The sequence below is a fragment of the Tympanuchus pallidicinctus genome, unplaced genomic scaffold, assembly GCF_026119805.1.
Source record: "Tympanuchus pallidicinctus isolate F22 unplaced genomic scaffold, pur_lepc_1.0 scaffold3, whole genome shotgun sequence".
NCBI lineage: Eukaryota > Metazoa > Chordata > Aves > Galliformes > Phasianidae > Tympanuchus > Tympanuchus pallidicinctus.
This window is the reverse complement of record NW_026294747.1, coordinates 91896555-91924342: the sequence shown is the minus strand read 5'-3', so window position 1 is coordinate 91924342 and position 27788 is coordinate 91896555. Positions and strand designations below refer to the sequence as shown.

General features: G+C 38.2%; 1 protein-coding gene across 1 annotated transcript in view; it reads right to left on the bottom strand.

Annotated features, from left to right (window-relative positions):
* The window catches only part of CHN2 (chimerin 2), a 165984-nt gene that overhangs the window by 99126 nt on the left and 39070 nt on the right, over window positions 1–27788 (bottom strand). The window contains exon 2 of the mRNA XM_052693233.1: window positions 2623–2661. Within this exon, the coding sequence (XP_052549193.1) occupies window positions 2623–2661 (39 nt within the window). The remainder of the gene's footprint in view (window positions 1–2622; window positions 2662–27788) is intronic.

Here is a 27788-nt window from a genome sequence, read left to right as displayed (position 1 = left end):
AAACAGGGCAGGCAAGCCCTTTTTATTCATCAATGGTAAAAATGCATAGCTGATAGTGGTGACTATATCAAAACAGTCTTTTAGCCGTGATTTTGCTCTATCAAACAGTGTTATTGTATTCTTTGTATTTGTTGTAGTTTCCACAGAAATAAATAGGAGGCATTACTTTTGGAGCAACCTAAATATTTTAGACCAGAATGTCTAATTATAAAATCCGATCTGTGTAAAGCACCATAGAGGTAACACGCAGAAGTCAACACTTCTCTTCTGCCAGAGAAGGTGGGCTATCACCATCAACATCTCCATACTTTTTCAGTCTGCAGAGTGCCAGGAACTCAAGCTTTCTATTTTAACTCACCTATGACTATTGCTCAGTGATGCTCCAATGGAGAAGAAAAATTCTTATCACTGTTTTTATAAAGCAGTGAAGAAATGTACTGCCTTCTGCCAGAGAATGCTCCATAGAATTCCTTAGTTTTGTGGCTCTGCACCTTGCCACATTACTCCACAATAGAGTACGGACCTGTGAAATCTACATTCCTTCAAACAATTACTCATGAACAAGTGAATATCTTCTGAATTAGAACTGTGCATCTTTTCCAAATCCAGCTGGAACAAGCTTCTGAATTATACCAAGTGTAACACTTGGATTCTGAAAGCTGTTCTGCTTTGACCAGCCTTTGCCCATGGATACTGTTAAACTGAATACTTTGCTTGCACAAACTGGAAAATCTGCCCTTGATGAGAAGCTGGAAGAGCTGAAGCACTGATAATTAAGTCAATGAATGACCACATAGCGCAGCTGTTTAAAAAGAAGTCAAAAGTATATGCAAGTATTTTAACAGGATATTAGCAAACATGGAAAAAGGTTACTAGCTAAAATACACATAAAATAATTGTTAAATAGGCAGAAACCATTGATTGCTAAGAGTAAAATGCATGTACTCATTTAAACCTGACCAGACAGGAGGAGATTGCATCACAGAGTAATGCAATCATTGGTCATAATTTCTATAATTAATTGGACAGATGATGATTTTTCTAGAGGAGCAAAGAAGTGCATTTCATCCAATATTGCAATGAAAAACATATGTCTGTGGCTAAGTAGTCTCAGCAATAAATCTCTGTAGGCTTAAACTACTATGTGAATTTTGGAGCAGGGTAACTTTTTCCTAAGTCATTCATGCATGGGTTTGAGATGTTGATGACTTTGTCATTGCCACAATATTGGCATCCTTCTTACATCCAAATAGGAAATTATATCCTCAGATTCTGTTAGTTCATCCTATTGTGCTTTTGTTGTTTGTGTAATTTTTTAAAAGGGCTACCTGTAAACTCTCAGGCAAAATGTAACCAAACTTTTTCACTGCGTGCACTGACCTGCCTGCTGCACAAGTGAGATGACTAACAGAAGGTATGTAAAGGCATGTGTCCCTGTTCGTTTTTGATGTTTTTCTCTATAGAAAGCTCCCTTACTATCATTTCACACCCTGGTCTCATCAGAGTCAATGGTAGTTTTTCCACTGACTTTAAGTAAGCTTGATTTTTATACTAAAAGAACACACTCAAGCCTCTATTTTTCTCCAAATACTCTACAAAGTTCCAACATACTGGAATACAAAAACCAAAAGTCCCTAGAAAACAGTGCTCTGAAAACCAATCTTTGTAATTTAATGGTATACTCAAATTCTGGATGAAAGAATCCCAGTCTACTATAAGGTAGAATGTCATTCTCACGTAGGTGGTGTCTTAAAGTATACTGTAATGTGCATGAAAGCAAAGCCAGCAAGTTTACTCAAACCTTTAGAATTATACATGTATAGGCATGTAACTACTGCAATCCATTTTATACTTCCATTTCTGTAAAGGTGCTGTACTGAATTTGAAGTTGCCAAAATAAGAGGGTCATCTTTCACTTAGGACAGCGATGTATCTGAAATCAGTGGGGAAAAAAAAACACCCAAAGCTACAGTTTCACTTTAGTTTCTGTAAGTGTTCAAAATAAGATCAAATTTAAAGGCTATCTTTAACAAAGATTTATAAGGTAATATTTTGTCTTAATATTTTGTCTTTGTACTGACTTATTAAAACATACAAAGCAAAGAAGAACATAAAATATTAACTTCTGCATTGTACTCTATGTAGATAACTTCTCTAATAGCAAACAGGAAGGTTCTTAGAACTGATCATAGGGTCACTAATTTGTAAAGCACTTCAAAAAACATCTTGTACTGTTCAGGATCAAAACTTTTATTATCTTAAAGTGAATAGACAACCCATATAAAAAGACAAGTGCACTCAAATCTTCCCTTTAGTAAGTGCATGAAGCATTAACCTCTACCTTTGGAGCCCTCAGAAGAAAAGCTGTGAAACACCGGATTTACACATTAGCAAGGCAACCCAGAGAATCTGTCACTCAAAATCCTGTTGTATTTGCTCTACAGAGACCCAGAAAAGTTCGAGTTTCACTGTTGTCCCATTTATTGTCCCATTTAGTAATTTCTACAGTTATAATGGACATTTATGTTCCCCCCCCCCCCCCCCCCAACAAAGAAAGGAAAAAGACATAACAGTGACATATTGTCAAGGTACTAAGATTATTCATTTTTCTGGTGTACTTACAATACGATTTCCATATTGGAGGCTGGTATTCTTCAGCATCTAAAACAGAAGTAAAAAGAGAAATAAATCAGTCAATTGGCCACTTGGTCAAACTGTCAGCATGCATTTTTCTGTTGAGAGTCCTCAGCTTGTCAGCAAAATTCACATTTCTTTCTCAAGGGAGACGCTAGCTCATTTAGAGAACAGTTTTCTGTATGAGAGAAGAATACAAATTTCAACCACTTGTAGATCCAATGTGCTTTTTCCAAATCAGTCAAATACAACAGGAATTAATTTCATACCAATTTGCATATAGTTTCCTGACTCACCAATACTTTTAAAGTAATTAACTAGACTGGTAGCAACATCCTTTGTTTACTTTATTCAGCATGATAAAGACTCTGGCTTCCACTACTGGCTTTCAATCAGGCTTCTAACTCCACTATTCAGATTTTAGAGTAAATATAATAAATGATACATGCTTAGCTAAAAAGATGCACAGCTCCGACTGGACACTGATTTGACAGTTCCAACAATGAGATTCAATTACACTTCTTGAACTGACTATAGGATGCAATTTGCATATTTTCCAGAAACGGCATCAGCAAAAAAAATATAAATAAGAACTCAGAAAGAGGAAGGACTGCAAAAACAGCAGCTGAAGATGGATAGAAATTGTCTTTATTGACTGATGGCATGAAAAGAGTTACTACCTTTTCTTAGCACAAGAGCTATACGATGCTGCTGGACAAAATTTTGACAGAGAGATCAGAGTTTCTGTTTAAAAGTGCAAGCTTACAGAGCCTGAGAAAAAAACATCTTGAGAGCTCAGAAGGCTCTCCAGGCTGGAATGGAGACCTGCATCACTTGAGTGCCATGTTGAGTACATGAGACCACAAACCTCACTCCAGAGGGAGCTTTCCAGGCCTTCCTGAGGAACTGTTGCTTACACATCCAGAAATCCAGCAGAGGCCAGGCTTGAAGTGCAAGATTTAACTAAGCTGCTATACATCAGCTACAAAGGGTGGGGTACCATGAATTAGCTTGGCTCTGAACTGCCATGTTGCCAAACACTTTGAAGAATCGCTTGTAGCAGGAGTATATCATTAACCTCCTAATACTGTGTAAGTTAATTAAGGTGTTTGGTATTTACCAAACCTACTTAAGTTATGCTAATGTAATTCAATTATACTTGCATAGCTCATGCTCCCTGTCTATTTATATACACACAACCACTTTAAATATAACCATGCAAAAGTTTGTTTACTAGGAATGTTAATCATTAACTACCATCTGCCACTTCTAACTCTATTGTTTTTTTAAAAAAGGATAAAACCCAACAATTATCACAGTTACTGGAATAATACGCTGCAACAATCTGCAGATATATTGATTAGGAAACCCATTCAATTCTGGTTTCAGCTGGATCCACTTCACAACTTTGGCAAAATTTTCAACACTTCCAGACTGACAGAGTTATATCATACTGTGGCAATCCAAGAGTAATTAGCTTGCAAATTCATTATACAGAAGGATTATTTTAAATTCTGAAGCTATTCATGAGACCAGCGAAATTTATTCATGCAAGAGCAGGTTAATTTTTTCTCTCTCTGTAATGGTAATACATCACTCCGTTTTTTTTCTATACATCTGTTGCTCTCTATATCTTTTACTATAAACCCATAATACCGTGTATTATATTCCTATTCCACACTTCCATACTACTGCAACAAAATTTCTGAATTTGCTTATGAACAGGTTGGGTTGGTTTTTTTTTTTTTGTTGTTGTTGTTGGTTTTTTTTCCAAATAGGAGAAACACTAAGATAACATGAATATTAGATTATCTATATTTGTGACTCTACAAAGGAAATAATAGTGGAATCAACAATGAAAAAAAACAAGTATCAGTTGTTGCAAATTAATTAGAAAAAGCGCATGAAATTAAATAATGGAAGCTGTTCCACAAGTGACCATAAAGTGCTTCATTAGCTTTAGACAAACTGATGGTTTGGAAACACTGTAGCCTAGTAAAAAACACAATCATTTTGAAGATAGTCATAAAACAAAACTGTCAATGATTATGTTAGATCTGTCACGGTTATTAATCCGTCAGCCCAGAGCAGACAGAAACGAGCAACTGTAAAGGGCAGTACACTTGGAGGAAAAGCATGGGTTACCAACTCCACGTTCTCCCTCACAAGGTACTGCAGCATCCTCCCCAGTCCCTCCAGCTGATAGCAACTTAAAGCCCGGAGAACAAAACACAACACAAGCAGCATTATTAATGCTGTTTATTATCAAACTATTGTGCATGACATTTGATGGCATCCATTTGCAAGGAGATAAAAACAAATAGCTTAAATACAACCTAGAGAAAGAGGTCATGCTTAAGGATCAGGGAAATGTGTAGTGAAGCCCAATGTCTTGTTCCCTTTGTGGAAGGAGGCCAGAGGGCACCTCTGCGGGCATGGACTGGCTGTTTTTTATTTTGTATTGTTTTTATTATTATCCCTCTTCTACTCTAAGATGGCTCTAGTAATTAAATTGTGCATCATTCTCCTTCACTAGGGTTAGTATAGCATGCTCACAGAGGTTACCAGTAATAGTTTCAGTGGTCAGCGCAGGAAGTATGTGACATCTCAAATCCCTCAGCTTTTGTCTTCAGTTCTGGATCGTGGTAACGATCTCAAGCAAGGACCACACACTTCAGTTTTGATCTACATACTTAGCCAAAACCAATCAACAAAAAAAATCAGACTTGGCACAAATGACAAGTGCCCTGAGTTATCTCATTATATTATATTCCTGATGTGAACTTCAATCATAAGGCTTATCCTAACTGCGATAGGCAGTATGTGAAAAAATGTTTCACTGACATATTCTTAGTTGATAAGACAGGAAGGTTCTCTCGTGTCGCTGCTCCCTTGGGGGGTTCACACTTTCAACAGTGACATGTCTAAATTCAAGAAGGAAGACAGCTAAGCACAAGGTTGAAAGAAGCTGCCACAGAAGAAACTGAAAGCACAAAAGGAGTATCAGTTCAGAAAAGCTCAACCAAATGACACAGGGTCAACTACGATACACCTCAACTTAGAGAGACTCTCTGAATGAACTACACCATTTCTATTAGTTTAGGCCACTTTTCTTATTTCAAGTCTTAATGCCAACACTGTATCAGAAATGCAAAAAAACATGAAAATCCAAGGAATCCTCACATTGCTTCTACACTGGAAAAACCTCAATTAGCAAAACAGGCATGAGAGATTTCCATGAAGAGTCTTACAGGCAATACTATTAGCTCAATCCTTTGTAACGTAACAGTTGAAAAGGTCAGTACTTATTAGGCATAAGAAAATAACTAGAAGATGGTTATACAGAAAGGCATTAGGAATGGTAAATGCTACCAAAGAAGACAGAAGGCTATGTAAAGGATGCATGATAAATGGTCTACACTTTACTTATAGCCATTCTTGAGCAATTTCTGAGAAACAAAGCTTACAGTAATTACAGAGTAAGCATAGTTATCCATAAACTTCAAGCCCTGTCCTTCTCCACACCTGGCTCTGAACCAAAGGTGTCACCTTTCTGGGAGCACTTGTGAAAGACACTGGAGTAGCTGAATTCCTCTTTACTGCTTCCTCGTACTTTGTGCAGATAGCAATGTAACACAGATGTTTGCATTTTTGTATTACCAATGCTGGGACTGACCTAGAAAAAGCAGCTCTGCTAAGCTACTCATTAGCAAAAACTCCAGACTGTCATACAGGTATTGCACTGGAAAGAGGAAACTGTTTTACAGGAAAGATCACAGATCATGCCACACAACTCAAATATTTCTGACTTACAAATACAGGTTCTAACTACAAGGGGAACAGTCACAAATCCCCAAATGTGCCTTGACCAGTTTAGAGATTTCAAAAAGTACTGATCCCTGTAGTACTAAAGAGTTACACAGACCATAGAGTGACAGCTGCCAAAGGGTCGCCATAACTCTCTGCTAATTTATTCATAGTAAGTATTAAAAAAAAAAAAAAAGGAAGAAAACATTTTTTTTCCTTTGTCCTCCCTATAATCTTATTTAAAAAAATTTAAAAAAATCTGCACTTCAGAAGCGCTGTCTCAGCTTCCATTTTCTGCCATTATTGTCTGAACTTCAGATTTCCTTTCCAGGAACAACTAATTTTAAAACTATGACCTGTGTGTGCAAGTAAAGACCCTTATTTGTGAAGAAGAGCCAATTTGGAAGAGACCAGCCTACTGGCAGTCTGCAGATAAATGATTAACCGGATGAACAAGTCTAGTTACTAATTTCTTCATCTTTTATTGTTATTTTCAGGACCAAGACTAAAACCTTTAAAACTTTAAAACTTTAAAGCCTTTTGTATACTTCCCTGGAAGAGATTTTGCACAGTTTTACCATATACTGCACTTCCATTTTGATAGCTTTGTTTCCAAAACATTCAATGAGCATGTTGTTTTTCTTATTTCATATATAATTATACTTGAGTAAAATGCCACGTGAAAGATCAATGGATTTGTATACTTAAAGGCACATGTTTGTATTTTTCATTTCCCTTCACACAACCAGGATTGTATTGTACAACTGACTAGCACTGAGATCACAGAACCACAGAATGGCTGAGGTTGGCAAGGACCTCTGTAGGTCATCTCATCCAAGCCTCTTCTCAAGTAGGGCCACACAGAACTGCTTGCCCAAGAGCAGGTCCAGATGGTGTTGGACTGTCTCCAAGGAAGGTTTGTATTCAACGTGCCATCCACCAAGACCCCCAAGTCCCCTTTTTCAGAGCTTGTTCCAGCTGTGTGGCTCCTAGCATGGAAGGAGTAGTGAGGGAGCTTCTTTGCTAAGGGCAGGTTTTTTTCAGCATGCACAACATCTCTGCATTATTTAATTTCCTTCAAGTACTTAAAATTTAGCAATCACAGAAGCTCATTTTCATCTTATCTGGTCCCCTAATGGCCAGTAAGCTAGATGGCAAACAGCTATTTTCATTTGTTTTACCCTGTTGCAAATTAATATAGATGCATACAAAACTAGCCCATATTGCATCAATTCTGGCTAACTATTTTGAATAGGCACTTTTATGTGTGACTGTTGTATGGCAAATACATTTGGGTGTTATGGGTACTTCTGTTCCATACAGTAACTGTCCTTACAAGCATGGCTTTGACTACCCTTTGAGATAGAATGCTCTTATTTTCCAAGTTGCAAATAATCATACTGTCAAACAAGCATCGCTTTGACTCCTAAAAAGTCAGTGTTCTTTTGAAAAGCAAAAGCAAAATTAATTCTCTTGCAGTTAATAATTAGTGATGCAACTTTTGAAAACCCTTCAGTGTCAGAAGACTTGTTTAATGTTTCATTCAGACATACATTTGCCTACAGAATCAGCCAGTAGTTGCCATCTTTACTGCTGAACTTTCTCTTCACCAGCACATGGAGACTAGAATATGGAAAGATACTTCAACTTTTTTCTTAATGAGGTATTTCGCCTTCCAGTGTAAGGCACCACAAGAGAAGCGATCACATTATTTGTAACATGCATGACAATTGGTATATTCATTCACATGGTGAGTACTTCCCGCTATGCTATTCTGTTTCTTAAAAAATCAGCAATGGTGTGCAATTTAAAATGTCAAAAAACATTTGTAAAAGGGATGGAGGTCTATCCTGCACAGTGATCAGGCTGAAACTGTAAGCTTGTAATAAACACAATATAAACTGACAGCTATTTTGTATCTTTGGCTTTCGTATACCATAAACTTGTGATTAGAAACCACTGATGTTGCAAATGAAGCTCATTTACTCGATTCTACCAATCAGTCTTCCTAAATTGTGTTCTCTTGCTTTTGCTTCGGATTTCAAATCATTATCTTTTGTACACAAGTATGGGCAATCCATAGAAAATTTGGTTTTACACACATATATAGGTCACTAAAACGAAGATAAAAGATCCGGTGAATGGGTAAACGGTTTAGAAGAGTTATAAAATATTAAATACTACTGTGAAATAAATGAACTCCAACACATTACTAGGGATTTGAATTATTTGAACCCACATCTAAACTTTTAGGAACAAAAGCTTGATGAGCCATATTCTGCACTTGCTGAGTGCTGTTCAGACTGCTACAATCATCCAGGATTGCAGGACTGCATTTAATTAAAACATCTGTCTTTTTATACTGCAAACATTCAAGAAAATTCTAACTGCGAGTGTAAGACAAGTCAGAAAGCTAGAAGCCTATCTTTCAAAATCTTGAAATGGAGAGAAGGAATAGGTACAGCTCTCAATAGTAGGAGAGGGAAGAATATTTGTATAAATCTATGTTTCCTTCAGGAAAGCAGTTCTTCTTGGGGATGCTCAGTGGGTGCTAAGAAATACAAGGAAAGAGGCTCTTCCAGATGGCAAATCAAAGAACCCAACAGGGGATCTGAGTTAGCTCATACAAATATTCTGAATGCCTTAAATATTTTCTGGGAAATCTATGATTTATAGCGTAGGGTGGTATCCACACTGCCTAATCTCAGACAGGCTTTTTTCATGCTGAATCACTTCTAATCTATTTGATTTTGATGGCAGTTATAAGCCTCCATAATTTAGGTGCTTTGAAGCATTTTCCTCACAGAGCAACAATTAAGAATTTCATCATTCAAGGGATCACAACATTGTGTCTAAAAACTTAAAAAGGAAGATGCTGGGAAAAAAAAAGGAAAACCAACAAAAAACCCCCCACAAAATATCTCCTTCATGCTTGACTGCCAAAAATCTGTTTTAGTTAATGGCTGCCATTAAATTTAATCTGGTCACTAAGAACTAAGCCCCAGTGCTTGCAACCATTATCCAATTTAATGCCAGTGTAATTAAAATCTAATAGTTATTTTCACATTTTCATGTTTTTAATCTAGAAAGCAGAGGTATCCAGAAATTAAAATGGCACAGTCAGGGCTCTGCCTGACCGAGAGATTGGCATTTCTTTGGTAGGAATAAACACATGACATAAGTAAAATCACATCACATTTGCAGAGCTCATCTCTCACTCAGATATATTTTAGCATCAAAGTAATGACCAGTTAGTTCCTGGCTAAAAATCAAGACCAGATAATCAGCTGGCATATTTGAGAATAGCTTCACTGAAGCAGTTTTATCACTGTGCAGAACGTGACAACATATTTCCTGTCATTTACTCATAGCAATTTAAATAAAAAATAACCAGCAACCCTACAAGTTGGCACCCTGGACTCAGCAAAAGAAACCCATGCATTGTATGAAAAAGCACATGACTGAATAATGCAATAATGCCAAAATAATGCCAAAAAATGGCAATAAAAGGGTCACTGTGATTATGGTGAAATATTTCAATTAGAACATTTATATTGAAATAGTGTCAGCATGCTCCCTGTTCCAGAAATGCAATCATAAATTGACACGATGCCCATTTATCTGGCTTGTCAAAGGAGCCAGTACATTCCCTGAAAACTTATTAACCTTTAGCAAAATCCAAATCATTGCTTTCGGTAACTGTTATTCTTGACATGCATCTTTTTATTATCTCTCTGGCCCACTGGGACAATCATTCCATTTTCACAGAAAGACCACCTTTAAAATAAGATGTTAACCAAGAACAAGAGTAGATTTAAGCTGGACAGTGACAATGGTTTCTCTCCTCAGTTTGCTTTCCCTTGCTGTAAATTTTCAACTGTATAGGAGAATATTTGAATTGCACATTCAAAAGATCCTGAACTGCTTCAGTTTACAAGTAGTATTTAATAATGTAAGTAAAATACATGCTGATTAGTTAGATTTTTTGGCCAGTGTCAGTTCTGCACTGGTTCATGTGTTTCAGCTGTCCTGTGGAAGACAGAAGAGGGACGGTGCATAGCATTTGTTGTAGTAACAGCTTTGGTTCTCTGACTTTGCATTCAAGAATATGAAGTCCTACATAATATATATGGGCCCATTAAAATTTTTGATGGACATTATTCCTCAAGTTCTTTAAGCAGATGCTGGCCTTTTGGTAAAGAGTATAACAGCTCCTTCTAATTAGGCTTCCTTTCCTTGTGCCTGAGGAGGGCATGAGACTATTCACATGCATCCCAGAAAGCCAATTGTTCTCTGGGCTGTATCAAAAGAGGGATGATCAGCAGGGTGAGGGAAGTGGTAGCTCCCCTCTGCTCTGCCCTTGTGTGGCCCCATTTAAAGTCTTGTCTTCATCCCTGGGGTCCTCAACATAGCAAGGAAATGGGCATGCTGGAGCAGGTACAGAGGAGGGCCATGAGGGTGATGGAAGGACTGGAGTACCTCTCCTACGGGGAGGGACTGAAGGAGTTGGAACTGCTGTTAAGCATGGGGAAAGAAGGCTCTGGGGAGACCTCAATGCAGCCTTCCAGTACCTAAAAGGGACGTACAGAAAATCTGGAGAGGGACTGTTTATCAGGGAATGTAGTGATAAGACAAAGCATAAGGACTTTAAAAGAGAGTAGGTTAGATGTATGAGTGGTGAGGGACTGGCATGGGCTGCCCATAGAAGCTGTGGATAGCCCATCTCTGGATGCACTCAAGGCCAGGTTGGATGGGGCTCTGGGCAGCCTGACCTAGTGAAAGCTGTCCTTGCTCACAGCCAGGAGGTCGGAACTAGATTATCTTTAAGGCTCCTTCCAACCCAAATCTTTCCATGATTCTAAGGGCACAAATGCTTGCTTTTGACTATTCAAGGGGAGCAGTAGTTCCAGCCCAGCAACTGAACATGGCTGCCATTCAACAGCTTTCCAGGGAACATCTCAGCCTTTGCCTCTCAGGCCTGCACTCACATCTCTCTTTATGCAGAAACAGAAGTATTTTTAAAACTGAACAGTGCAGATTCAGAAGCAAAAAGAAGCCCAATAGTTCATATCAAACACGAAAGCCACATGATTTTAAGTTGATAATGTATAAAGATCTCAAAATACATTATTCTCAACACAAGGGCTGCTCAGACACAGGGGAGCTCACTGAACTATACATGCTACACACTATTTCAACCGTCAGACATCAGAAATGGGATTTACCCTGCAAAGCAGAGCACATGTTAGGACCTGCAGAAGAATAAAAGCAAATAATTAGGTCTTTCCTTGACTTCCTTTACAGGTCGCATAGCATTTGCTGCAATATTTGTTTTTATACTATATTAGAGCATGAAAAACAGGAAAAACACCACCCACCTGCAAAGCGTATAAATCACTCCCACAGCTTTCTGATAAAACTCGGAACAATCACGGCTCATAGGATGAGAAGCAATGCATTCTTTCATAAGTATTTTATCCAAGTGTGCCTGTTACAATCCAGGCCAATTAGATTATTACTTTATATAACTTATTTTCTGGATATTCCATTTTTAATAGCTTTGATTTAGCAATGTCAGATATTACCAAGGCACCCACCTTCTCTTCAAATGTTACACAAATACTTTGCAAGTCTTTCTATAATATTGCCACCCAGATTTAACGGCACTCCTAGCACCACTGTCCTTAAAGTTATTAAATTTTCATCTAATTAATAGAGAAACACTTAAAATTAAGTTTCATGATATGTATTTCTATGTTGACAAGGTTCTTATGTCATAAAAAATCTACTTTTCTCCTGAAATCTCAGCAATAAAAGTTACCACCAGTATTTAAAATTGTTAGAAAGCTATTATAAACCATTTCTTCTCAAATGAATATGGTTTATATATTGTTTCCAGGATTCTTATAATACTGCCTGGCACTTTCACAGTTCTAACAGTATCATATATCTTCAAATACATAGTACAAAACACTATAAAATTTAAGATATGTTTATGTCTTCTACAACTTCATTTGGTCAGATTAGTGTGGCTGTGCAAAACACCCTCATGCCTGGGCAAAGGAGACAGTATTGCTTTTCAGCTTCTAGCTTTGCACTTTCTTTACAGCAACGCTGTGGTCAACTGAATGCCATATTAGGCAAATCCTGTGTTTCCACCACGTTTTAGTTGTCAAATCAGAGCACATTCAGCACAGTGCTCAGGGGAAGATGGTGGCCTCACTGTAACCAGTGCTTCTGGTGGCAATGAGTGGGAGGACAGAATTCAGCCACCCATGATGTACAAAGGAAAACGTGACTGCAGCCTGGCTAACATGCAGATCTTCTATTCTGCAAATTTAGAAGATGTGTAGAAAACAGCAATATTGTACGTAAGTATCTCAGAATAGAGAAAGATTCTTTGTGTGCAATAAATATGGTGAAAGAATGAATTTCCAGTATGAAAACGTATTTTGTTTGTGTCACGTGAGATAGGCCAGTTACCTTTGAAATTAAGTAGAAACCACTATTTTTCCTAATAAATAGTTTGGAATTCTTCACCCTTGTAGAAATTACAAAGAAAACTTGTTTCTGTCTTCTCTATACTCCACTTATCTTGCAGATACACTCAGAGGATATTGAAGCCAGTACTTGAAAGCTTATCCATCAGATCTATGATCCTAAAATCTGGACACTAAGCAAAAAAAAAAAAGCTCTTCCTCTGAGTTATTTTTAAAAATTTGCTCAGGTAGCACATATCTGAACAAAACCTCTAACTCATACCACTGAAACAGCTTGTATAAAGTCAATTAATTATGAACAAGTCTATGGCTTTGGCATGAAAATACATATTTCACAGCAGAGATGCAGAAAAAAGCAATACTCTTAGTGAAAATTAAACTTTGCAAATATGTTTACTATGAGCTTAAGAGCAGTTAAACAATATCTGATAATCAGCCTGGAGAAAAGAAGGCTCCAGCAGATCTGATAGTGGCCTTTCAGTATCTAAAGGGGAGCTGTAAGAAAGAAGGGGACAGACTTTTTAGCAGGGTCTGCTGTGATAGGACAAGGGGAAACTAAAAGAGAGGGGATTTAGACTGGATTTAAGGAAGAGGCTTTTTAGGGTGGTAAGACACTGGAACAGGTTGCCTAGAGAGGCAGTGGATGCCCCATCCCTTGAGACATTCAAGATCAAACTGGACAGGGCTCTGAGCAATCTGGTTTAGCTGTAGGTATCCCTGTTCACTGCAGGGGTCTGGACTATATGGACTTTTAGGGTCTCTTCCAACTCAAACGATTTTATGACTCTGTGATAATATTCAACCTGCTATCAGTAAGCACGTGCACTTTCTCTTGTGATTTATACTCTTCAAATGATGAAGTTCAGAAATCACATATCCTCAGTTTTTCTTCTGTGGAACAAAATCAGCAGCTAGTCTTTATGGCCCAGCTCCGGCTTCCCTTCTTGGAAAAGCAAATAAGCCAGAATTCCTTCAAATGCTCAGGCATAATCACAGCCTTTTAAACCAGAAAACCAGCTAACTGTACTGCAGAATTACCAGAAATGCCATGTTCTCATGCTCCTAGAGCACATATGCAGTTATATACACCAGGTCAATAGTTACAGGCACACAAAAAATGCCTTATACCAATTACTTCCTACTCCTCATGCTTAGAAGATCTTTGTTCCCTGATAACATATCAGTCTTCATCTAGCAGAACAAGGTTCAATTATTATTTATTCACCTATAATGAACGTGTGCATACATGCTGAAAGACTCAAACCTGTCAGCGCAGTTAGACTAGTGGCACTCAGGAGCACGGAGAAGGAAGAACAAAACAAATTCCAGTCTCTTGGAAAGATTTGGTAAATCTCCAAAGTGATATGATGCCTTTTTTTCCCCTTAAGCTAAAGGGAACGCTTGGTGCTGAGCAGGAACTGCAAGTCTTACCAGCAAACACCACCCTGCAGACCTACTCCTGTTTGGAAGATAGGAAATTTGGGTAAGAGGATGAGCAAGCACTCATCTCAACACCAATACAGCTATGATGAATATTCAATCTTGTAAAGAGAGCAACAGGTAAGAAAGATAATCTTTAAAGACCTTTCTGCTTTTTTTCTATGGTTGTTACATCATAAAGGTGAGCTTGTCAAAACTTGTCAGATCACCCTAGCAGCTAAACCTCCCTAATACAAGCCTTCTTGAGAATCTAGGGACTGGGGCTGCAAGCTGTCTGCAGGTTAATTTGGCAACACCAAAGGTTTGTAACTAATAGTCAAATGTGCTGCCATACAAGACGCCCTTTTGAAGCTAAGCTTTTGCCAAGTTTTTGCTTCACTTCATCAATATTGTTTGATGCTCAAAGAGAGAGAGTGAGCAACAGTAATAGCTTTGTGCAGAAGGCACTATAAAAATATTCTACTGCTGAAGACTATATGCTTATTTTAAAGTTTTACTTCTTGGGTTTGTTATTCTCAAGGATGGCTGAAGATAAACCAGGTTGGGAGAGTTGACAACAGCAGAAAATAGACCTGAATATTAAAAAGAAATACCTCTCAAAAGGCAAGTACAGTGAGACTTAAAACCAATTTGTAAGATAAAAGCTCCAAACCACTTTCTATTGCCGTCCGATAGCATCATTCAATATTGCTTGAAATTCATTAATATGCTAGGTAATGTAAGTACCGTGCATGTATACAGAATTAATTCTATTAATTTCTACATTAGGAAAATCTACTGAAAGGGGAGGAGAATAATTATAAGGCACTTACCCATGTGTGGAAAAGGCATAGCAAAACCCATCTAGACCTCAGAAGAATAATTATCCCATGAGACTTACACCTCCTGGGAGTGTCCATTATTGTGTTAGGAGAACATAAAACTGACAGCTATTCAGAAGAAGCTCTGCAACAATTTCTGCTTAGCTCTGCTGCTAATCTTACTTTGTCATCTTTTCGGAACATCTACAAGCTTCCAGCTAACTTACCAATATTATATTTTATTTTCACAGGTTAGCAATAAATGCTTCTTTTACAGCATATAATTTGTGTAACAGGCTGAATGTTTGAGAAATGCTTATGCATCTTAAATAAAAGGCTATTCAAATTTAAATGGTTTTATAGAGTAATAATATTTAATTTAGTTCTGCCGAGTAGCTGCTGACTGCTTAGTCAGGTTAGGTGGAACTCCAAATGAAGCAAAAAGCAAAGCACTTTATTATTATTAAATATTCCCATCATGGTAGCTTTTGGAACCCAAAATAAGGTTTGGTGTCAAGTCCAACTGCTAACAAGCGTAGTTTAAAAATAAAACACAGCAGTTGCTGACCTAAAAGTGCTTGTGATTACAGCGTGCATCCAGCAGATACAAGGAAAAGGGATGGAAAAGCAAAAGAGTAACAGGAGGGTTATCAATGTCATAGCAGTAGTACCAATGCAGCCTCCCTTAACTAGTAAGAAAATAGCTGACTACAACACAGAGATAGCCAGAAAACAGCAGAAGATGATGTTAAAAACAAGAAAAAAAAAATATAAGAATAACTGGGCACTAAACACACAAGAGATCACTTCACATGATTTATTATTACACCAGGAAGCTTTGCATATAAACGTTAAGAAAAATGGTGGAGATTTAGTTCCCTCCGAGAGCGTGAGAAAAAACAACCTCAATACATTTATGATACATTTTTATTGAAGTGACACATCACATAAATAATACAATTATTCCAGATCAAGCTTTGGTAATAACTTTTTTTTCCTGAAATATGAATTATTCACAAGCAAATTGCAACTCACTGAGAGCATACCCTTCTCTGCTTAAGACGCACCAGAGAATAGCACCTGGCTACTGAATTTTCAGCCTGTATCCCCTTGCTTGGAAGCCTGATTTCAGTGCATCATTTGCTCTGATGCCAGTCAATTTACTTACACTGCTGCTTCGCAAAGTCTAGTTTGAAGTCCCCAAACAGTAAACCTTTTCAACAGAAATGCTTCTTTCATTTACGTATTCTGAAAACCAATTTATTGTCTAAATGGCTACATTTCTTACCAGCTTCTCCCTCATTAGGGTCCAAAAATCAGTCCCCACTGGAATGAGCAGATTTGAAAGCAGTCATGTATATCTGATGAGGAAGACAAGGCACACTGTTGGTGCCATTGGACAGCAAAATTCAGCAGAACGCCAAGTCCTGACACAGAGAATTTACGATGATGTAACAGTTGGCTAAAGAGAGATGTGAAACATGGGCTTCCAGCAACAAAAGAGCTTCTTGCACAAAAGGGCTAAGGAAGAAGATCAAGGTGAGGTAGTGCTTCCTAATCATTAGCCTCAAAGCAAACCTCCTCTAGAAACACATTACAGACACCTTTAAGAAAGCAGGAGATGCCAATGCTAATCTCAAAAGACTCACCTGAAAATACTCCAGTGGTATTGTAACAATGTAATAGACCACTGATTAGGTGCCAAAGTGGTTTGATGCCAGATCTGAAGAAAGCCTTTATAGTTCCTATAATTTCTCCTAAAACAGATTTGACTTGAAGTTGCAGTGTCCTGCCAAATACCGGTCTCAAAAGTGTGCCCTGACTGCTGCTGTACTGCAGTATTAGCCAACCAGAAACACTTTTGCATATCCTAGACCAGTGTGCTACATTCCTGCAACACTTGCTGTTAACTGTTGACTCTCTGGTTTACCCTTTACAGTCCAGAACTTGTAATATTGAAAAGGCAGCTGATTTTTACATACAGAAGTATTTTCCTATGTAAGAATTTACATGAACCACTGAGGTAGTCAAGATTAACATATCCCACAGAACAACAGAAGTATACTCCTCAAACTACCCACCAGCTGAACACAGGCTATGCTGATAACTAATAAAAATATATGATCTATTGAAAAAACTCTGCTGTCTCCCTTTAAAAACTAAGCTAAAAAGCAACAAAAATCCCAGATTAGAAGCAGTATGAAACACTAATTCAAATCTAGTTTAAGTCTAATTCCTCCATAAATGTTTGAAAGATAATCTCATGTCAGAACTGATATTTGTACCTTTACCTATAACAAAAATAAAACACAGTAGACCTGACCAAAGACCAGTAGTACATAAACAGATTATAAAACAGATGAATTATTGTCAATTTATCTTAATTTAGTTGAAAAAGTTTATTGAGGATCATTTTTTTTTCCCTGAATATATTTATACCAGCACAATAGACATACACATCTCTATGCATTCACTGAGATTCAGTCCTTATTTTTGCAAATGTGGCCTTTGTACATCATCTCACACACTCACCACTACTCTTGACTTTCAAACACTTCAGATTTAGCATTTTTCAGAATGGAATACATGGAACAAGAGATATTTTGCCTTCTCGCTGACTTCAAAATTAAATTGTGTACTCCTACCAATTTTTCATTTTATTTTGTATCCATCGGTTTTTAAACTTGTAAAAAAATACTTTTTATAGAGCTTTGTATGTCCAAACAGACCAAAAAAAAAAAATAAAAAAAATAAAAAAAATTGGACATGAAACTGCAGTATGTTCTTGTAGCCCAAAAGACCTGCAATATCCAAGTAATATCCAAGCCTGGGGCCATGAGTACAGGAAGGACATAAAAACTATTGGAGCAACTCCAGGAGAGGGCCAGGAAGATGATCAAAGGGAGCATCCCTCCTATGAAGAAAGGCTAAAGGAGCTGTGCTTGTTCAGCATGGAGAAGACACCAGGGAGACCTCATTGTGGCCTTCCAATATTAAAGGGATCCGACAAGCTGAATGGGGACCAACTTTTTACATAGTTGGATAATGATAGGACAATGGGGAATGATTTTAAACTAAAAGAGGGGAGATTCAGGTTAGATGTTACAAATAAATTTTACACTCAGAGGATGGTGAGCACTGGCACAGGCTGCACAGAGAAGCTGTGGATGCTCCATCTCTGGAGGCATTCAAGGTCAAATTGGATGGGATCCTGGGCAACGTGGTTGGCAACCCTGCCCAGGGAGGTCAGAACTAGATGATCTTCAAGGTCCCTTCCAACCTAAGCCATTCTATGATTCCAGCCTCTCTGAGGCAGAAAGCTTTGCTGGGAAGCTACCTTGCACTGAGTCCTCAGTTTGAACCTTGCCTTTAAATATTGCAGTAAAACAAGAAACAAATACTTCTGCTACCACGAATACTAGAGTACACTTCAAAGATCAGACTCTCTACATTGGCACTAAGCAAGGATAAGGCAGTAAGAGAAGAAGAGGGAAGCATCAAGTCTGATCTTTACTGCAAAGTTCAGAAGAGTAAATATTTTGAATCCAACACCAATAGTATGGCAGAGCTGCAATGCTTCATCAAGGGCACAGAAACCAATTTCAACTGCCGAGTGTCACTGGAGAGTGATATGGGCAAGAAAACTGCTGTTGCATTATGAGCCAAAACGTATCTCAGGAGCTTTCCTTCCTCAGTTCCAAACTGTGATGCCTGCAGCTTGATGCAGAACAGCAGGCCGGCTCCCAGCCAAATCCCCAACCTTACAGGAGCACATGCCTTTTTTCTCTTCTTCCATTTCAGCCTGCAGCCCCTCCTATACCATGGCAGAGAAAGGAAGCTGCATGGTACAGAAGTGGAAGAAAATCAAGAAAGAGCTGGAGTGGTTGTTCTCATCTCAAATGTGGTGGCTTCCTACCTGCTCAAAGCACCACAGATGACAGAGAGGAGACGAAGGAGAATGGGAAGATGGCCTGCCTCAATTTCTTGCCCCTAGTGCAGCCCTGTGAGAAAAGCCTCTGGGCCAGCTGCAGCAGCAGCAGCAGCACATACATTTGCTGCATCATGGCTATTGTCTACCAGCCACTCCCCAGCCCAGGGCTTTCAAGTGGTTTTTGATCTCTCACACTGCTCCTTCTGGACAAGAAAGGAGCAGCTCAGTTCAGACAAACCTGCTGTTAAGTGTTTGTCTCAGCTGCTGCTTATTTATTTATTTACCTCGAGCAAAAGGAGTGAGCCTCGGTGGTCATCATGACCTCTCCACCTTCTCCTATAAGTGCTTCTGCAGGCTGGGCTATTCCCACGTCACCACCAGCTTCCCAGGGCCTCACATACTGACTGCCAAGATGGGTATTTTCCACCAGTGTCTTCACCACATCAAAGGGTTATTCTCACTCTGAGTGCTCTTTTCATTAGCCAAACATTTCTCTCCACTCTTATAGCTGAAACAGCCACTTCTACTTAATGGAATAGCAATTACTTGAAATACGTGGCTTTTTTGCTTCAATGCATCACTCTTTTAAAGAGTGATAAGCTAATAAAAATTGTATGCTAACATAATGTATAAAATATCTCTGATTTTTAAACTAAACCAAAATTTATTGGCTTCAACAGTGCAATACCGATCTACCAAATGAATATTAATGAACTAACTTACGTAGCAGTCTCATGCCGCTGGGGAACTAAATCAGGGTGGAAGAGCACATGCAGCGGCATACTGGAAACAGTCTCTGTTTTCTCTTTCAATAGGATCTCAATTGTACTCAAAGCTAAGTGCAACTCCAGAATGAAAGGTAAACTTGACATGATATTTCTTTTCTATGTGGCAGCTCTCAAACACCATAAAATATTCTTTCAGCCCCCTAGTAAATGAATTAATTGGCAGTCCTGCAGACAAAAATCCCTACTTCTTTTACTTCTTCTAAAGCATGATTACCAATTATGGGATGCTGGCAGAACAAATTATGTTCTCAGTTATATGTCTGCAACCCACCTCACTCCTGCTTATGCTCTTAATCCTTACCCAGCTCCACTAAAAATGCAAATCTTTCCAATTATGACTGTGGGGATAATGGTATAACATCACGGCAGTACAAATGCCACTTTTCCTCAACAGTGCTTAAACTCCAAGCCTTGCACTGGCATGGATAAACATAAATTAGCTGCAGTGCTTAAATGTTTAAATCAATGTTGAGCAACCACCACCAAAAAACAAGCCAGCAAACAGCACTGCCAAATGCCATAGAGTGCTACACCCATCCATTTCATCTGAAAAAGGAAGTTGATGCAATGCAAGATGACATGAGAAAGTGATGATTGATTAAGTTCCTCATGAATAACTGAGTACTCCCCAACTCCAGAAAGGTACAGATGAGCACAGGAAGTAACTGAAGTACTAAGACAAAAGTTCCCAGCAAATAAATAAAAAAAATAATAATTCGAGCATGATGGACCAGACAAAGTTATCCAGGAAAAAAAAGAAACAACAAATCACAAATAGCTGCATAGTTGAGGAGTCTGTTCTGATTTTAAGTAGTGTACTCTTCTTATTTTCCCTCCTGTTCAAGTTGGAAAGGCCATTTCTGCCTTGCCCTGTTGTAAGTTATCTAAATATCCAATTCCAGCTCTCTTCATTATTCATTTATGGATTTGGTATTTCACCTTGTAAACAAGCTGTTATTGAAAATCTTTCAAGAAGTGTCTCTGGTGATCTTTGCTATGTCTTCTTGAAAAAAACATAACTCTGGAATACAATTGTGCAACAGACCTTACACATTGATGTCACACTGTGTAAACTGAATTAAGATCAAGGTCAACTCCTTTTTTTTATTATATTCTGGTAGGGGAAACTAGCTCAGGGATAAGACATACAGCTTAAGTAAGAAATAAAATTAATGAAATTATGGCTATTTATTAGCACATAATGGAAAATGCAGATACACTATTCCCAACAACATTTGCTTAAGAAAAGAGTTTTAGAGCCATCACTTGAGCTGGAGGAGGCTCCTTGCTACATTACAACACCAGAGCTGCATCCTAACTCACTCTCTCTGCAGTGGTTTGGAGACCACAGCGTACATCAGTATCCACAATGAATAACCAAAGGAAAAGTTTATGGATGCATCATTTTTTCTTAACCCTAAAATACAAAGTATAGCCAGCTGCTATTATTTTGCCTCTGATATAAAAAATGTACAGACTGTAGACAGGCTCACTTCCCATATTTTAATTTAATGGCGCTTTAACTCCTCTGAAATCAAAAGCAGTAACACTGTAGTATAACTGGAAAAGTATTATGTTGAACCAGAGCAATTCTTTAGAACAACATAGTCATTTATGCTAGTATCCTAATATAATAGATATCTATAACAGAGTGGGTTGAGAAATAAATTAGTCATACTGTAAATAGCCATCAGGGACATGGAAAGTAATAGTTTCTCATGATCTGCTATATGTGTACAAAAGCAGGTGACTGAAATGATGCAAATAGTAAGATGGTATCATTAGCAGGCACTCCTCTGCCCTGAAGGAAAACAATAGGAACACTGCCTGTGCACTTCCAGCTTCTGCATGCTTTAATGAACACCCACGCTGCATATACACATCCTTTTAACTAGCAAACTGCTACTTGAAAAGGCAAGAGAGAAGATATAAATGCATTGCTCTGTCAATAGGGGTTACAGCCACAAAGGTCAAAGTCCAGCTACAGTAAAATTAGTCAGATATGTACAGGGAAACTAGAAGGGCTTCTACAAACAATGTCAGTACAAAAGGAAAGTCAGAAAAACGTGAACCTACTTGGGTAGATAATCCATTGACAGGAAATATAGAAAAACCTGCTGCTGGACCTCTGAAGGTATCACTACAGTTTGGGAAAAAGACTGTCAGTTAACAGCGGGGAAGTAACTGGTTAGAAATTCACCAACACAACTACCCATATTTGTTCAAATAGCTGAGAATGGATGGGGTTCATTCAAGGTGTTGAAATAGTTGGCAGATGCAACTGTGTGGCCATTATCCATGAAAAATGCACGTGACCAGTGCAAGTCCCTAGCAACCAGAAAATGCTGATGATATGCTGAGTTTAAGAAAAGCAGGAAGGACCAAGAGAATAACAGGCTGGACAGGGCAGAGAACGTGCTCCTTGGAGGCCTCTTCCAGACACGTGGAGGACAAGATGGTAATCCAAAACTGTCGACACAAGCATAGAATGCTTGATTAATCTGAATGCTTCCTATGACAAAATGGCCTGTTTTGTGGATGAGGAGAGAAAGACATACCTTGATTTACTAAGGCTCTCAAAGCTGTGGTGCCCCCTCATACTCATTTGGGAGCTAAGCAAGTAAAGGCTAGAAGAACAAACTCATTGATCAGTTGAGTATTGGTCAGTCTTCCAGTCCTGCAAGAGGGACTGTCAATTTATTTACAACTGTTTCACAGCTGGTGATAAGCAGAGTAACCCAACATCAACAGTGGCCTGATACTGTTCATTATCTTCTATTTGAGTGATAAGATAGACTCCTTATCAATATTTTGGACAGCAGTAAACTACTGTTTCGCTTAATATTTTCTTGAGAGATTCATTTCAGAAAGACCTTGATTAACTGAGAGTTAGGCCAGGTTGAACTTCATGAAGTTCAACGAGTGAAAAGCCTGGTGGCTGGGGAAGGCTAACTCCAGCAAGTGGTTGCCTGGTTGAGTAGCAGCCCTGTTGGAAAGACCTTGAGGTCATGGTGGACTCCACATTGAACATAAACTGACAACATGCTTACTTAATGAATAATACAGAGCATATGTTAACCACAGTGAGAGCTTGAAAGAGCTAGGCTTTGTTAGTGTGGCAAAGAGGAAGCAAAGGGTAATCTAGTAGCAGCCTATGGTTGCTTAAACAGCAGCTGAAGTGATGACAGGATCAAACTCTCCTAGGTAGTAGCAGGTGATGCAACAAGAGGCAACCATAACAGACTTGGATAGTTCAGACTGGACAAAGACCTTTAAACAAAATTCAATAGCAGGGCAGCAGCAGAGAAAGCTGCCCAGAGAAGCAGTGCAATTTGTGCTCCTGTTCAAGACTAAGTGGACAAACCCATGGTCTGACTGATACACTGCTGGCCACAGTTTTCATTCAAGACCTGCTAAAGACCCTTCCAAGCAAGTTTTATATGATTCTATAGAGAGAGCATTAACAAGCCAGATATTCCAGCTCCACAAAGTGTAGCAAGTACCATTAAACAAAGCCAAGTTTTTTTTATGCTGCATAAGGTAATCATGCACATTTTGATTGGAACAAGGTAAGGAAACAACTTACACAAGCGTGACTGTGGGAAAATCTGAGAGAACAGATATTTCCAACAAGCTATGATAAGCAATGAGGATGGGCTGGAAAAAAAACAAAAAACGGCAATGACATGTTTCAGCATTGGCAATAGAAGTGCAATAGATGTGGCTGCACCCTCCTTAGCTTCTGCCACAATTATACCCTGAGAACACCAAGATCTCTTTAACCTACTTGCTTCACAGCAGTCACTCTACAAATAATTCCATAATGTTTTACCTTGCCTCCATTTTTCCCCCCTAATTTCCAATCAGATGGGCGGGTCTGGCTCACTGACACACAGGGCATTTCTCAAATAGTAAAACTTATCATATCTGGAGTTCAAAATTTATCACTTTTCCAACCAACCTGAACACAGGTTAAAATCTCAGCCAAAGGCCTCCAATAAAAACAGATTAGAAGCTGATTAACAAGATCCATTCAATTAGCTCATTAGTCAAGATCCAATGCCCATTGTTAAACAGACTGCAAATCTAATTAAATGGTGTCATGACAGTGGATGAAGGTGTAAAGTCTCCATTAGATTCTGGTGGCTTGGCACTGGTAGAGATACTACAGAGTCAAAAGGCATAAAAAAATAAGACAGGGCTACCTATCTTATTATATAATTATATAAAATAAGACAGTGCTTGGCATATTCTTTGCAAAGAAAATAATACCAGGGTTTTCTTCTCCATTAATTGCCATGGGTCAGACTGGTATATAATTTATACTTAAAATCATTGTATTAATCTGATCCAATCTCTACCACATTTAAGACATACTGGTGCACTGAGACATTTGGACTTAAACCTACTATTTACTGGAAAGCCACTGAGATGAACTGGCTTGGCTTCTCCATCATGGCTATGACTGTTCAAAGCTTGAAGAGAGGAAATATGTTTCTACGGATTTATCTCAACTTGTGAGTCTAGTCTCAGGCAATTTATGCTACTTTAATAAGTAGTCTGGATTGATACTGGAGCAGTTGTGTATAACAGTAAAACAACAAACTTTTGGAAGGAAAATGAAGTCAAGAATTTCTCATCCAAAGTTATGAAGAGGTCCTGAATGCACCCATGAACAAAAGAGATACACAACATATACATGCATATTCACGGACTTCATCCATATAGCTCAGAGCAAGGCTGCACTTTCAATCATCTCAAATTGAAATACTATTGCCCAAATGAATTAAGAGAATGTTGTTACAGAAAAGATCTCATGGGATTAATTTAAATCTCTGAATGAATGTGTGCACATCAAGCTGATTTCAGCAGAGTGCAAAATTTGCCCCTCAAGAATTCTTATTTATGTGAAATCTCCATAGTAAAATTAACTTCCAGTCCACAACATAAATTGTTGCTACATACTTTGCTATTGCTACATAGGAAAAGTTCCTTTTCCTGCCAGCAGTATGTGACCTTAAAAATGTTGAGTATCTAACATAAAGAACCCCTCCCAAAGTCTCCTACAATTTCGCCCTTCTGTGTGTCTTTTATAAATTCTATGTTGGCTGCTGTGTACTTCTGTTCAAAAAGTAGCTGTAATTGTACTTATTTCAACTAAGAATACTTTCAAACCCTTTTAAACAAAGGTAGGAAATGGTAACAGGATTGTAAATAATTAAAATGATTTCTTTTGACACAGAGACAGGAAATCACTGTTTTGGTTTCTAAATCCTGAGTTTAAGATGCTTCCTTCATAAGGAACATTTGAGAGACATTCATTTGGCTTATTCCAAAGGCATCTGCATATGATAAACAAATAATAAGTGAAAACTGAAGACCTACTTAATTGTTGGTTTCTTTTTACACCAAACCTCAGGAAACTGATATTTAAACACCAGCCTTGATGTGATTTACTCTCTTGTAGGCATGCAATAACAGCATACACCCTTAAATAATAGGTTACAATAGTACAACTGGGAAGCTGCAGTTTTAAAGTTTCAGTTGTTAATGTAGGTTTTTGGGTGGGGTGGTTGTGTTTTTTTTTTCTTTTTTTTTTTCTTTTGACCTATTCCAGTTGGATCTTGAGGGTCAAATTTTCCAAAAATAAATGCAGGCTTCCCCATCCAAGGAAGACAAACATTCCTGTGCTACTATATAGAGACATCTGTTCTGTTACACTCATTTGAACCACATTAACATCACTTCAAAATTCAAAGCCTGTCTTCCGGACATAACACTGCAGACCACCAGCATCAGCTATACTGTCACTGACAAGAGGACTACTTTTTAATCAAAATGTGTTATATATGAGGGGACTTTTAGCTGTTGAGCAGTTACGGTTAGAGTTTCTTACATTGCTGTATTTTCCAGATAATCTCCAATTACATAAATCACATTTAATACTTTGTAATCCTCATTCCTTAATTCCTACTAATATTCTTTAAAGTATTTTGTTTTCCTACATTTATGCCTTTCTGGGAAAATGACCTGTTGAGCTGTGATCTGTTGTTAGAAATGCTACCATGTGAAGCTCAATGTTGACATAAATACTTTTAGCTTCAGAATTACATGCGTACTCATGACTTGCTAAATTATTCTTCCTCCATAAAGTACTTCTAAGCTTTCCTAATGATTTCTTTGAGAGAAGCAAGATAGATCTACCTTTAACTACAGATATAAAATGCTATTTCCTTAATGTGATCTGCTCACCTTCTTGTCTGAAGAAATCAGTATTATTTTCTGCTATTTATTATTTATGTCAGGTTTGTATTATTACAACCGCTAGTAAGAAGCAACAGAGAAAGTCAAGTATCATAGTTTATGGAAGACACTGCAGCTGAAGTAAGGTTTGCTTTATCTGACTTTCTTAACAGGGAATCCTTGTCTTAAGAGCAGACTATTTCTAGGTGCACGCACAAGCTCTCACCATCTTCTTAAGATTTCTCCTAGGAGAAAGACTGAAAAGTCAGTGTTCCTTTAGTGGACACACATGACAGAGAAAACTAAAAAGGCTGTTACTAAACACTGGTTACTAATAATGGCTTTGATAACAGAACACGTTTTTCCTTAAATGAACAAGACTGTGACAGCACTGAAGTTTTACTTTTTCCTCTCCCATAATACTCGTTTAGTGCAGATTTTCTCATCTCTGTTTCCAGGTCTGAAAAAGGTCAGGCTGCCCTCACAAAGATGACTCCAGAGAGTAACTAGTAACCACCACACCACCCATCAGATCCCATAAGGGCACTTTCAAACCACACCCTTTCCCCAGACTAGATACCTTGGGCTGTATTTGCGACACAGCCTTCATTCAGTTTCCAAATGGAGTGCTTCAGAGAAAAAAGAATTGTCAACTTGCAACTCATCCCATAAAGCCAGGGAGAAAAAAAAACAGAAACAAAAGGAAATACATAAGTCTTGAAAAGCCATTCACCTCCCAAAGCCCCTTTAATGACAGGGAACAGGGAAGGAAACAAGATCATTCTCATGCGTGATCCAAACAGCTTTAAATAGTAGGATAGCAAAAATGAGAACAATAACAGGCTGCTTCACTTGGCATAATAAAACAGCTAGAGAAAATTTTAAAAAATTAAATACTAGAGCATACACCGAAACTTGCATCAAACCCCACATATTACTGACAATTCTTTCAGACTCACCCAGTATTTCTCCATATGCCCATTCCATTAAATAGAACAAACTTCTTGTCTTTTTTGTACAGACCAATGTGCAAGGGGTACAGGTCACGAGGTTAAACAGATTTCATTAAAAAAACAACAAGGTATATGGTCCGGAATGTATAAATTCACAAATTACCCCCCCATCCCAGTAGATCCTTTTCAGATCTGAGTACAGCTAAAAGTGAGGGTACATAGGACTTAACTAGAACCAAATTCGCCTAAAAAGCTGCTTTTAATTACAGTATTCAGATTCTTCTGAAGAGGGTCCTAATCACCAGATGATTGGTATGCCAAGCTACCTCCTCCTGCCAGCAGGCTTCAGCTGTGCTGCCTCACTGACCTTTCCTAGCAGCTCCTTTCCGAGGAACAAAAAGGCCATACAGAAACAAAAAGAAACTACAAAAAAAGTATTAAACTATATTTTAAAAATCGCTCTGAAGACTGAATGGCAAAAAGGCTCCCTAACTCCTAGAAATAGTACAGTAACTGTCATCAATTTACACCTGAAAGTCCTATAATCCTTGCTGAAAACTTCCTTCAGAGAAAAACAAGCTCTGACTAAATGCTGACATTTTAAGAAGGTCTTTCAGTCATCCCACCGATCATCAAAGATGAATATTCTAACACTAGCTATTTGAGAAAGCCACACACAAATGCTCTATCTT